General features: G+C 41.3%; 1 protein-coding gene across 1 annotated transcript in view; it reads left to right on the top strand.

Annotated features, from left to right (window-relative positions):
* The first annotated feature begins 10,879 nt into the window (after positions 1–10,879).
* Positions 10,880–13,616, top strand: part of LOC123725101 (isocitrate dehydrogenase [NADP], mitochondrial-like) — a 346,249-nt gene continuing 343,512 nt past the window's right edge. The window contains exons 1-2 of the mRNA XM_045688877.2: positions 10,880–10,885; positions 10,931–11,028. Of these exons, the coding sequence (XP_045544833.1) occupies positions 10,880–10,885; positions 10,931–11,028 (104 nt within the window). The remainder of the gene's footprint in view (positions 10,886–10,930; positions 11,029–13,616) is intronic.

Here is a 13,616-nt window from a genome sequence, read left to right as displayed (position 1 = left end):
TAGATATAGTCTATTCACCATATTTATACCTAGATATAGTCTATTCACCATATTATACCTAGATATAGTCTATTCACCATATTATACCTAGATATAGTCTATTCACCATATTTATACCTAACTAGATATAGTCTATTCACCATATTATACCTAACGAGATATAGTCTATTCACCATATTATACCTAGATATAGTCTATTCACCATATTATACCTAGATATAGTCTATTCACCATATTATACCTAACTTGATATACAACTCTATTCAATCTGTATCGCCTGATAGAGCACTGGAAATGTAAAGGTCATTTCCTATTGAGACGCCATCTGCAGCGTTTACCGTGAATGCAGTCTCCGCTAACGAGGGAACATTGCCTTTAAATTTCAATCAAAATCATAAAATAAATTGTATTAGTCACATGCGCCGAATACGACAGGTGTAGACCTTACCGTGAAATGCTTACTTACAAGCCCTTTTAACCAACAATGCAGTTAAGAAAATATTTACTAAGTAAACTAAAGTAACAAACTATATAAATAAAAACACAATAAAATAACAATAATGAGGTTATATACAGGGTGTACTGGTACTGAGTCAATGTGCAGGGGTACAGGTTAGTCAAGTTAATTTGTACATGTACCGTAATTTCCGGACTATAAGCCGCTACTTTTTTCCCACGCTTTGAACCTCGCGGCTTAAACAATGACGCGGCTAATATATGGATTTTTCCCGCTTTCAATTTTTTTTTTTTTTTAAAACACATTTTGTGACGTGCTCAGTTTTTTGGCGGCATGAAGCTTTCATTAGACCAATGAAATTGCCGAATGGGTTAAGGTCAAACAACTTTTTTGTTTACTGTTTAGATTAAATCGAGCGCGCTCAAACTTCCCATCATTCTGATTACGGTAGTCATTTTGTCACCCTCATCATGGCAAAGACACAGAGAAATGCATATGATGCAGCTTTCAAGTTGAAGGCGATTTATCTGGCTGTTGGAAAAGGAAATAGAGCTGCTGCACGGGAGCTTGGTCTGGACTTTCTTGGTAGGCTACTGTTTACTGCTAATTTAAATTTTTTTGTTACAAGTCGTGTTTCGTTAAAGCCTATTTATTTTTGTTACAAGCCATGTTTCGTTAAAGCCTGTGTAAAGTTAATTTGTTTCAATGTACCGGTAGGCACCTGTGGCTTATAGACATGTGCGGCTTATTTATGTTCAAAATAATAGATTTTGAACATATTCAGGTGCGCTTAATAGTCCGGAAATTACGGTAGGTAGGGGTGAAGTGACTATGCATAGATAATAAACAGCAAGTAGCAGCAATGTAAAAACAAAGAAGGAGGGTGTCAATGCAAATAGTCCTGGTGGCCATTTGATTAATTGTTCAGCAGTCTTATGGCTTGGGGGTAGAATCTGTTAAGGAGCCTTTTGGACATAGCCTTGGCGCTCCTGTACCGCTTGCCGTGCGTGTGATGTGAAAAGGTTGGACCCAGGTGTAGAGAAGAGACCAGATGAGGAATCAGTGGTTCAGGATAAACATAATACTTTACTGAGAAACAGTAGCTGCAGAATCACAGTATACTTGACAAAACAACAAACACTAAGTCTCGAAAACTCACTCAGGAAACAAACGTACACGGTAAACAATTCAAATCAAATGTATTAATATAGCCCTTCTTAAATCAGCTGATATATCAAAGTGCTGTACAGAAACCCAGCCTAAAACCCCAAACAGCAAGCAATGCAGGTGTAGAAGCACAGTGGCTAGGAAAAACTCCATAGAAAGGCCAAAACCTAGGAAGCAACCTAGAGAGGGACCAGGCTATGAGGGGTGGCCAGTCCTCTTCTGGCTGTGCCGGGTGGAGATTATAACAGAACATGGCCAAGATGTTCAAATGTTCAGAAATGACCAGCATGGTCAAATAATAGTAATCACAGTGAACAGGTCAGGATTCCATAGCCGCAGGCAGAACAGTTGAAACTGGAGCAGCAGCACAGCCAGGTGGACTGGGGACAATAAGGAGTCATCATGCCAGATAGTCCTGAGGCATGGTCCAAGGGCTCAGGTCCTCCGAGAGAGAGAAAGAAAGAAAGAAAGAGAGAAAGAGAGAATTAGCGAGAGCATACTTAAATTCACACAGGACACCGGATAACCTCTATGGGCTAGGTGGGACGCTAGCGTGCCACCCGTGGTGCACTCCATCAACAGCAGGTGCATTTCAAGAGCGGCAAATTTGAATCCAAATAAATGTCAAAATTCAAATTTTTCAAACATACAACTATTTTACACCCTTTGAAAGATAAACATCTCCTTAATCTAACCACGTTTTACGATTTCAAAAAGGTTTTACGGCGAAAGCATAAATTTAGAGTATGTTAGGACAGTACATTTACAAGAGTTGTGTGTAATGTTTTGTCAATTCAAAGACAGGGTCACCAAAACCATAAAACCAGCTAAAATGATGCACTAACCTTTTACAATCTCCATCAGATGACACTCCTAGGACATTATGTTAGACAATGCATGCATTTTTAGTTCTATCAAGTTCATATTTATATCCAAAAACAGCGTTTTACTATGGCATTGATGTTGAGGAAATCGTTTCCCTCCAATAACCGGCAGTCAAGTCAGCGTCACAAATTAAATAATTAAAATTAGAAAAAATTGGTAAAATATTATATTGTCATTTAAAGAATTATAGATTTACATCTCTTGAACGCAATCAACTTGCCAGATTTAAAAATAACCTTACTGGGAAATCACACTTTGCAATAATCTGAGCACTGCGCCCAGAAAAATACGCGTTGCGATACAGACTAGACGTCATGTTGGGGAGATCTAAAATCGAAAATACTATGTAAATAATCCATTACCTTTGATTCTCTTCATCAGATGTCACTTCCAGGTATCACAGGTCCATAACGAATGTAGTTTTGTTCAAAAAAGCTCATCATTTATGTCCAAAAATCTCCGTCTTGTTAGCACATGATCTAAGCCAGCCGGACTTCTCGTCATGAACGAGGGGAAAAAATATATTTACGTTCGTTCAAACATGTCAAACGTTGTATAGCATAAATCATTAGGGCCCTTTTTAACCAGAACATGAATAATATTCAAGGTGGACGAATGCATACTCTTTTATAACGTATTGGAACGAGGGTACCCAACATGAACTCGCGCGCCAGGTGTCTAATGGGACATCATCGTTCCATGGCTCTTGTTCGGTCAGATCTCCCTCCAGAAGACTCAAAACACTTTGTAAAGGCTGGTGACATCTAGTGGAAGCAATAGGAAGTGCCAAAATATTCCTCAGCCCCTGTGTTTTTCAATGGGATAGGTTTAAAGTCAATACAACACATCAGGTATCCACTTCCTGTCAGAAAATGTCTCAGGGTTTTGCCTGCCAAATGAGTTCTGTTATACTCACAGACACCATTCAAACAGTTTTAGAAACTTTAGAGTGTTTTCTATCCATATATAATAAGTATATGCATATTCTAGTTACTGGGTAGGATTAGTAACCAGATTAAATCGGGTACATTTTTTTTATCCAGACGTGCAAATGCTGCCCCCTAGCCCTAACAGGTTAAATACAAAACAAATTGACAATACAACTTTTATAACAGTTACATACCAATAAAAAGAGACTAGCCTGCTGGCCTTACTGGGTCGATAGAAACATTAGCCCGAGCTATTTTGGAGGGATATCACACCTAGCACAAATGATGGTCTACTTCTGTTTTTCCTGCCGAGGGGTGCCCTATACCTGCGCCCAGAGGGGAGTAGTTCAAAGTCCGAGTACAGGGGGTGGCTTGGGTCTAAATTGATTTTATGATCCTTGTGGAGGGCCCTGACCTTAAAGATCTCATCCAGGCCTGTCTGTTTGACTCCCAGTACCTTGCTTGCTGTGGTGATAATCCTTCTCAGCATATTTCTCTGGCTGACAGTGGCATTGCCAAACCAACAAACAATACAAAACGTTTAAATACTCTCAATGAAAGATTTTTAAAACCGAGTCAGTATAGTACAATTAACATTAAAATATCCCAGCTTTTTGAGAAAGTACAGTCTCTGTTGACTCTTTTTGTAGATCAGGTCTGTACATTTTCTCCACTGAAGCTTATTGTCCAAGAGGACACCCAGATATAGGAAAATGTCTGTAAAAACACAATTGTTCAGCACAGTTCTTTAACACATGTCCACTTATTTTTTCTGGGCCTGTGCTTTTGTGTGCGTTACATCCCCTGAATAACTTTAAAACATCAGCCTGATTAACAACAACCCTCTCAAACGTTTGTAATGATGCTTCCATGAAAGGACCGCCCCTGCTCTGGTGTCTGAGGCGTCCACCTCTACCGCAAAGGGACGAGTAGGATCAGGATGAAAGAGGATGGGTCCAGAGGTGAAACATCACTTGAGCTCCATTAATGCCATGTCAGCCTCGGGAGTCCAGTAAAAACGGATCTGGGACTTGCGGGTTAGGACCGTGAGAGGTGCTGCCACCGCACCAAAGTTGTGTATAAAACACCTGTAACAATTTGCAAACCCAAGGGACCGCTGGACCTGCTTGAGTGAGGTGGGACAGGGCCAGTCGGCGACCGCCTCAACCTTTACGGTGTAAAATTTGGATGCCTGTGGTAGAGATAATGTGACCCAGGAAGGAAACTTAGAGAAGTGTGAGTTCCACATAACCCATCTTGACATATAGTTGGCTCTGCAGGAGGTATCTCGGGACTTGGTGGACGTGCAGTATGTGTTCCAGAAGGGTTTTGGAGAAGATCAGGATGTCGACGAGGTAAACAAAGATGAACCGATTCAACATATCCCTAAGAGTGTCATTGACCAATGCTTGAAAGACTGCCGGTGAGTTCGATAATCCGAAGGGCATGACTAAATACTCATAGTGACCACTAGGGGTGTCAAAAGGCAGTTTTCCACTCATCTCCCTCCCTGATTCTCACCAGATTGTAAACATTGCGGAGGTCCAGTTTGGTGAAGTATTGGGCACCTTGGGCCAACTCCAAGGCGGCGGACATCAGGGGTAGGGGTACAGCCGGCACCGGGGAGGTGTGGAGCTGGGTAGGAGTTCTACGGCACAGTCGTATGGACGATGGGGGGGAAGGGTGGCGGCTTGCCTCTTACTGAAGGCCTCTCGGAGGTCGAAGTATTCGGGAAGGAGAGTGGAGAAGTCTTGGTCTTCAATGGCTGCAGAAAGACACAGCGAGGCTCTTGGTGGGGGTAGCCAGGGATACCCTAGGATAAGGGGGTTCCACCCGACTGGAGCCAATGGGCTGTCCATCGAGGGCTTGAATCTGCAGGAAGGATGGGACACTTCACGCAGGGGATTTGTAATTCAGTGGGAAAGTCCTGATCAATGAAATGATCTAATGCTGACGGTTATCCCAGTGGAGGGTTGCAGATAGTGACAGACGGTGACTGGGTAGCCGGGAGGTAACTACACAGCTCGTCAGGGTCTCCCCTTGTCCTGGCGAGCCCTGGCATTTCCCGTCAGCTCTGGGCATGTAGCACAAAGATGGCCGACACCTCCGCAGTAGAGGCAGAAGCCTTCGCACATGCACCTGTTACGCACCTGTGGGCTCAGACATGTGCGTCCCAGCTGTATGGGCTCCTCATTGCTGGGTTCGGGGGGCTTGCGGTGCTCAAGAAACCGGGATAATGGGGTGGTGTCAAAAAGGCGCTGTTTCACGTGTTCTCGGAGGCGGTTGTTGATTCTGATTGCAAGCATTATCAGGGACTCAAGGTCCTCTTCCAGTTCCCGAGAGGCCAGTTCATCCTTGATGGAGTTAGACAAACGCTGGTGGAAAGCGATGACCTGGGCCTCCGCATTCCACCCGCTCTTGGCAGCGAGGGTGTGGAACTCAATGCCGAAGTCAGCCACTGTTCTGGCCCTTTTGTGGATGTTGAACAGTCGGCTGGCTGCTTCTTGTCTGCTGAATGGGTGGTTGAAGACTCGTTGCAGCTCGGCAATGAAGGCCAATATGGAGCTGCAGGGTGGTGGCTGTGTAACGTGTATGCTAATAATCGGGAAGCAAGTACAGGGAGTGAATTTAATAAATAACGGAACATGGAACAAAACAAGAAACACGAGTAGCGTACAGACATAAACACAGGAACAGAAACAATAACGCCTGGTGAAAGAACCAAAGGGAGTGACAGATATAGGGGAGGTAATCAGGAAGGTGATGGAGTCCAGGTGAGTCATGAGGCGCAGGTGAGCGTAACGATGGTGGCAGGTGTGCATAATAATGAATAAACTGGTGACGTCGAGCACTGGAGAGGGGGAGCGGGAGTAGACATGACAGGCTGCTGTTCCCACACCACCGTTGCCCATGCCAGGGCCTTGCCCGAGAGTAGAGAGATGATGTAAGCGATCATGGCCCGATCGGTGTGGAATGAGGAGGACTTTAGCTCGAACACCAGAGAACACTGAGTGAGGAACCCCTTGCATCCTCCTGGGTGGGAGAGTTGTTCTTGCTGCCTCCCCAGCAGTACTCCTTGGTGGGTAACAACATTCTTGATCTGGGTGATCTCTGCTGGGTCCATGTTTTGGCAGAAGCTTGCTGTGATGTGAAAAGGTTGGAGACAGGTGCAGAGAAGAGACCAGATGAGGAATCAGTGGTTCAGGATAAACATAATACTTTACTGAGAAACGGTAGCCACAGGATCACTGTATACTTGAAAAAACAACAAGTCTCGAAAACTCACTCAGGAAACAAACGTACACGGTAAACAATTCAAGCTTCTGTAAAGGACAACAGAAAACACACTACTTTCAACAGGGAAATCATAATGAGTAAATTGGACACACCGTGTCGTTAATGTCTCTAGGACGGTCTCTAACGCCCTCTGGTGACAGGTGGACCATGACAGTGCGGTAGCAGAGAGAACAGTCTATGACTTGGGTTACTTTAGTCTTTGACACATTTTGGGGCCTTCCTCTGACACTGCCTAATATGGAGGTCCTGGATAGCACGAAGCATGACCCCAGTGATGTACTGGGCCGGACGCACTACCCTCTGTAGCACCTTATGGTCGGATGCCGAGCAGTTGCCATACCAGGTAGTGATGCAACTGGTCAGGATGGTGCAGCTGAACTTTTGAAGATCTTGGGACCCATGCCAAATCTTTGTCTCCTGAGGGGGAAAAGGCGTTGTCATGCCCTCTTCAGGACTTTCTTGGTGTGTTTGGACCATGATAGTTTGTTGGTGAAGTGGACAACAAGGACCTTGAAAGTCTCGACCTGCTCCACTACAGCCCCGTTGATGTGAATGGGGGCGTGCTTGGTCGTCTTTTTCCTGTAGTCCACGATCATCTCCTTTGTCTTGATCACGTTGAGGGAGAGGTTTTTGTCTTGGCATCACACAGCCAGGTCTCTGACCTCCTCCCTATAGACTGTCTCATTGTTGTCGGTGATCAGGCCACCGTTGTGTCATCAGCAAACTTAATGATGGTGTTGGAGTCGTGCTTGCCACGCAGTCGTGGGTGAACAGGGGACTAAGGAGGGGACTAAGCACGCAACCCTGAGGGGCCCCTGTGTTGAGGATCAATGTGGCAGATGTGTTGTTGCCTACCCTTACCACCTGGGGGCGGCCCATCAGGAAGTCCAGGATCCAGTTGCAGAGGGGGGTGTTTAGTCCCAGGGTCCTTAGCTTATTGATGAGCTTTGTGGGCGCTATGGTGTTGAACGTTGAGCTTTAGTCAATGAACAGTGTTTTCACATAGGTGTTCCTTTTGTCCAGGTGGGAAAGGGCAGTGTTGAGTGCGATTGAGAGAGTTCATTAATATTAACAATTGATATGCTAAACCTTTGCACATGAACGCTCACTCATTCGGGAACAATTGCAATCAATATATATTTACGCTCAGTGTGTGTCGGGATCCTTGTTGGAGAGTTTATTTCCTGTTGGAGAGTTTTTGTCCGCGTTCTCTCTCTCTCTCGGTTAGAATGGATCTTTCAAAGCGACATTCATTAATGTCGTTATAGAATGGATGTTTCGTCGGTCTTCGCGTTCAATTATAGAATTTTTAGCTGCAGACTATTAATTAATATCAATGACTTGTTATTATTCTGTCGGTATCGATAGTCTAAAAGTTTAACCACGTGGTATGGTTAAAGTTAACCTGTTTAGGATAGGGGGCAGTATTGACACGGCTGGATAAAAAACATACCCGATTTAATCTGGTTACCACTCCTACCCAGTAACTAGAATATGCATATACGTATTACATATGGATAGAAAACACCCTACATTTTCTAAAACTGTTTGAATGGTGTCTGTGAGTATAACAGAACTCAAATGGCAGGTCAAAACCTGAGAGATTCCTTTACAGGAAGTGGCCTGTCTGACCATTTCTTGAACTTCTTTTCCATCTCTATCATTTACTAAGGATCTCTGCTCTAACGTGACACTTCCTACGTCGTCCATAGGCGCTCAGAGCCCGGGAAAAAACAGAATGTCGTCATTCCAGCCCCAGGCTGAAACACATTATCGCCTTTCTCAAGTGGCCGATCAAGGGACACTGGGCTTAGGCGCGTGACCCCGACCGCCCCCGCCTTTGGGATTTTTTCCTCTGTTTGCCGAAAAGGAGATTCCCTGTCGGAATATTATCGCTTTTCTACGAGAAAAATGTCGTAAAAATTGATTTTAAACAGCGGTTGACATGCTTCGAAGTACGGTAATGGAATATTTAGAATTTTATTGTCACGAATTGCGCGCGACACTTCTTTACTATTTCGGATAGTGTCTTGAACGCACGAACAAAACGCCGCTATTCGGATATAACGATGGATTATTTTGGACCAAACCAACATTTGTTATTGAAGTAGCAGTCCTGGGTGTGCATTCTGACAAAGACAACAAAAGGTAATCAAACTTTTATAATAGTAAATATGATTATGGTGAGTGCTAAACTTGCCGGGTGTCTAAATAGCGAGCCCGTGATGCCTGGGCTATGTACTTAGAATATTGCAAAATGTGCTTTCACCAAAAAGCTATTTTAAAATCGGACATATCGAGTGCATAGAGGAGGTCTGTATCTATAATTCTTAAAATAATTGTTATGCTTTTTGTGAACGTTTATCGTGAGTAATTTAGTAAAATGTTAGCGAATTCCCCGGAAGTTTGCGGGGGGTATGCTAGTTCTGAACGTCACATGCTAATGTAAAAAGCTGGTTTTTGATATAAATATGAACTTGATTGAACAAAACATGCATGTATTGTATAACATAATGTCCTAGGGTTGTCATCTGATGAAGATCATCAAAGGTGAGTGCTGCATTTAGCTGTCTTCTGGGTTTTGGTGACATTATATGCTGGCTTGAAAAATGGGTGTCTGATTATTTCTGGCTTGGTACTCTGCTGACATAATCTAATGTTTTGCTTTCGTTGTAAAGCCTTTTTGAAATCGGACAGTGTGGTTAGATTAACGAGAGTCTTGTCTTTAAATAGCTGTAAAATAGTCATATGTTTGAGAAATTGAAGTAATAGGATTTTTAACGTTTTGAAAATTGCGCCACAGGCTGCCAGTGGCTGTTACGTAGGTGGGACGCAAGCGTCCCACCTAGCCCATAGAGGTTAATACATTAGGAACAGGTCCCTAGCGGACTGACACAACATATGGCGGCTTGTTACAAAGGGGATGGATGGATGGATGGATGGAGAGAGAGAGAGAGAGAGAGAGAGAGAGAGAGAGAGAGAGAGAGAGAGAGAGAGAGAGAGAGAGAGAGGAGAGAGAGAGAGAGAGAGAGAGAGAGAGAGAGAGAGAGAGAGAGAGAGAGAGAGAGAGAGAGAGAGAGAGAGAGAGAGAGAGAGAGAGAGAGAGGAGAGAGAGAGAGAGAGAGAGAGAGAGAGAGAGAGAGAGAGAGAGAGAGAGAGAGAGAGAGAGAGAGAGAGGAGAGAGAGAGAGAGCGAGAGAGAGACGAGAGAGAGAGAACTTTGCCATGAACCGCCGCCCATTTGGAGTAAGAAAGCATGAATGTTTTTCCGTGTAAACTCCTTAGTTTGCCATGGATCTCTGTCGGAACCAGGTCCTTCATAGGAAGGTTGTTGAGCCGCGGCACGCTCGTAAGGCTTTGATTGTCCAAGAGGGGTCGTTCACCCGTCTCTTCCACTGTTGCTCTTCTCTGCCCAGTGTCGTGTCGTCCTGAACAGAACTACAGAGTTTATTCTACTTTCCATTCGCTCTTGAAGCTGCTTATTTGAAGATAGGCTAGCCAGCCGTGTTGATGGTTTGCAAGGGTGATGAGAGTAGTAGAATACGACAGTTTGAAGAGTAGTAGAATGGTCCCACTTAAATGTACTTTTCTAGATACTTTACTTAGGACAGCTAATCAGCCATTTATGTACTTCCTGGTCAAAAGGGATGGTTCCGTCAGGCTGACACACTCTCTGACCTCACTCGGGGTGTGGCTACTTACTGTGCAAAGTTTATAGGAGACAATTTATCTCTTATGGCTCCTAAAATCACATTCATATCTTAACATAAATACTTTCATCATTTTTCACAATGTAAAGGATGGAGATTTGGTACATGAAGTGTATATACTTTTCAAGTTACAGTATTTTTTAAGACATCACAAAATAACAACCCAAATAACATTAGTTCTATAGCTCGCCTCTGACCATTCTCCACATTCTCTGTTAAAGTTTCAGTGGGAAAAGAGTCTGTGTAGAACATTGCTGTGTGAATTTGGTGAGGGATGTTCTCTGGATCTCCTCTCCTTTAATTTACAATTGGGCGAGAGGTGTCAACCGCCCAGAAGCTCCCCTGTGTGTGTGAGAGGGTCTGATTACTGTCATCCATTGCCAAGCTGATCTGATCCAGCCGGATCCTCACAGGATAGTCATGACAGGATGAAGGATGCAGGTAAAAACAGGGCTTCTGTTAACACTGTCCTCTCTCCTCCTGTAGGGCCGACCCACCAGCACCAAACCCATCGCCAGTATCTTTGCCTGGACCAGAGGGCTGGAACACCGAGGCAAACTGGATGGAAACCCAGACCTCATCAAGTAATAACTACTAAAACCCTGTAATATCTCAATAACTACTAACACCCTGACCTGTAGTATCTCAATAACTACTAAAACCTGTAATATATCAATAACTACTAAAACCCTGACCTGTAATATATCAATAACTACTAAAACCCTGACCTGTAATATCTCAATAACTAATAAAACCCTGTAATATCTCAATAACTACTAAAACCCTGTAATATCTCAATAACTACTAAAACCCTGTAATATCTCAATAACTACTAAAACCCCGTCATATCTCAATAACTACTAAAACCCCGTAATATCTCAATAACTACTAAAACCCTGACCTGTAATATCTCAATAACTACTAACACCCTGACCTGTAATATCTCAATAACTACTTAAACCCTGTAATATATCAATAACTACTAAAACCCTGACCTGTAATATCTCAATAACTACTAAAACCCTGACCTGTAATATCTCAATAACTACTAAAACAATGTAATATCTCAATAACTACTAAAACCCTGTAATATCTCAATAACTACTAAAACCCTGTAATATCTCAATAACAACTAAAACCCAGTAATATATCAATAACTACTAAAACCCTGACCTGTAATATCTCAATAACTACTTAAACCCTGTAATATATCAATAACTACTAAAACCCTGACCTGTAATATCTCAATAACTACTAAAACCCTGACCTGTAATATCTCAATAACTACTAAAACAATGTAATATCTCAATAACTACTAAAACCTGTAATACATCAATAACTACTAAAAAACCTGTAATATCTCAATAACTACTAAAACCCTGTAATACATCAATAACTACTAAAACCCTGTAATATCTCAATAACTACTAAAACCCTGACCTGTAATATCTCAATAACTACTAAAACCCTGACCTGTAATATCTCAATAACCACTAAAACCCTGTAATATCTCAATAACTACTAAAACCTGTAATATCTCAATAACTACTAAAACCTGTAATATCTCAATAACTACTAAAACCCTGTAATATCTCAATAACTACTAAAACCCTGTAATATATCAATAACTACTAAAACCCTGACCTGTAATATCTCAATAACTACTAAAACCCTGTAATATCTCAATAACTACTAAAACCCTGACCTGTAATATCTCAATAACTACTAACACCCTGACCTGTAATATCTCAATAACTACTAAAACAATGTAATATCTCAATAACTACGAAAACCCTGTAGTATCTCAATAACTACTAAAACCCAGTAATATATCAATAACTACTAAAACCCTGACCTGTAATATCTCAATAACTACTTAAACCCTGTAATATATCAATAACTACTAAAACCCTGACCAGTAATATCTCAATAACTACTAAAACCCTGACCTGTAATATCTCAATAACTACTAAAACAATGTAATATCTCAATAACTACTAAAACCTGTAATACATCAATAACTACTAAAACCCTGTAATATCTCAATAACTACTAAAACCCTGTAATATCTCAATAACTACTAAAACCCTGTAATATCTCAATAACTACTAAAACACTGACCTGTAATATCTCAATAACTACTAAAACCCTGACCTGTAATATCTCAATAACCACTAAAACCCTGTAATATCTCAATAACTACTAAAACCTGTAATATCTCAATAACTACTAAAACCTGTAATATCTCAATAACTACTAAAACCCTGTAATATCTCAATAACTACTAAAACCCTGTAATATATCAATAACTACTAAAACCCTGACCTGTAATATCTCAATAACTACTAAAACCTGTAATATCTCAATAACTACTAAAACCCTGTAATATCTCAATAACTACTAAAACGTGTAATATCTCAATAACTACTAAAACGTGTAATATCTCAATAACTACTAAAACCCTGTAATATCTCAATAACTACTAAAACCCTGACCTGTAATATCTCAATAACTACTAAAACCCTGACATGTAATATGTCAATAACTACTAAAACGTGTAATATCTCAATACCTACTAAAACCCTGACCTGTAATATATCAATAACTACTAAAACCCTGTAATATCTCAATAACTACTAAAACCCTGTAATATCTCAATAACTACTAAAACCCTGTAATATCTCAATAACTACTAAAACCCTGACCTGTAATATCTCAATAAGTACTAAAACCCTGTTATATCTCAATAACTACTAAAACCCTGTAATATCTCAATAACTCCTAAAACCCTGACCTGTAATATATCAATAAGTACTAAAACCCTGTTATATCTCAATAACTACTAAAACCCTGTAATATCTCAATAACTACTAAAACCCTGACCTGTAATATCTCAATAACTAATAAAACCCTGTAATATCTCAATAACTACTAAAACCCTGTAATATCTCAATAACTACTAAAACCCCTGTAATATCTCAATAACTACTAAAACATTGTAATATCTCAATAACTACTAAAACCCTTGTAATATCTCAATAACTACTAAAACCCTGTAATATCTCAATAACTACTAAAACCCTGACCTGTAATATCTCAATAACTACTAAAACCCTGTAATATCTCAATAACTACTAAAACCCTGTAATATATCAATAACTACTAAAACCCT

This window comes from Salmo salar, chromosome 11 (assembly GCF_965601325.2).
Source record: "Salmo salar chromosome 11, fSalSal1, whole genome shotgun sequence".
Taxonomy (NCBI): Eukaryota; Metazoa; Chordata; class Actinopteri; order Salmoniformes; family Salmonidae; genus Salmo; species Salmo salar.
Note: the sequence above shows the minus strand (reverse complement) of the source record. Positions and strands in the feature narration are given on the sequence as shown.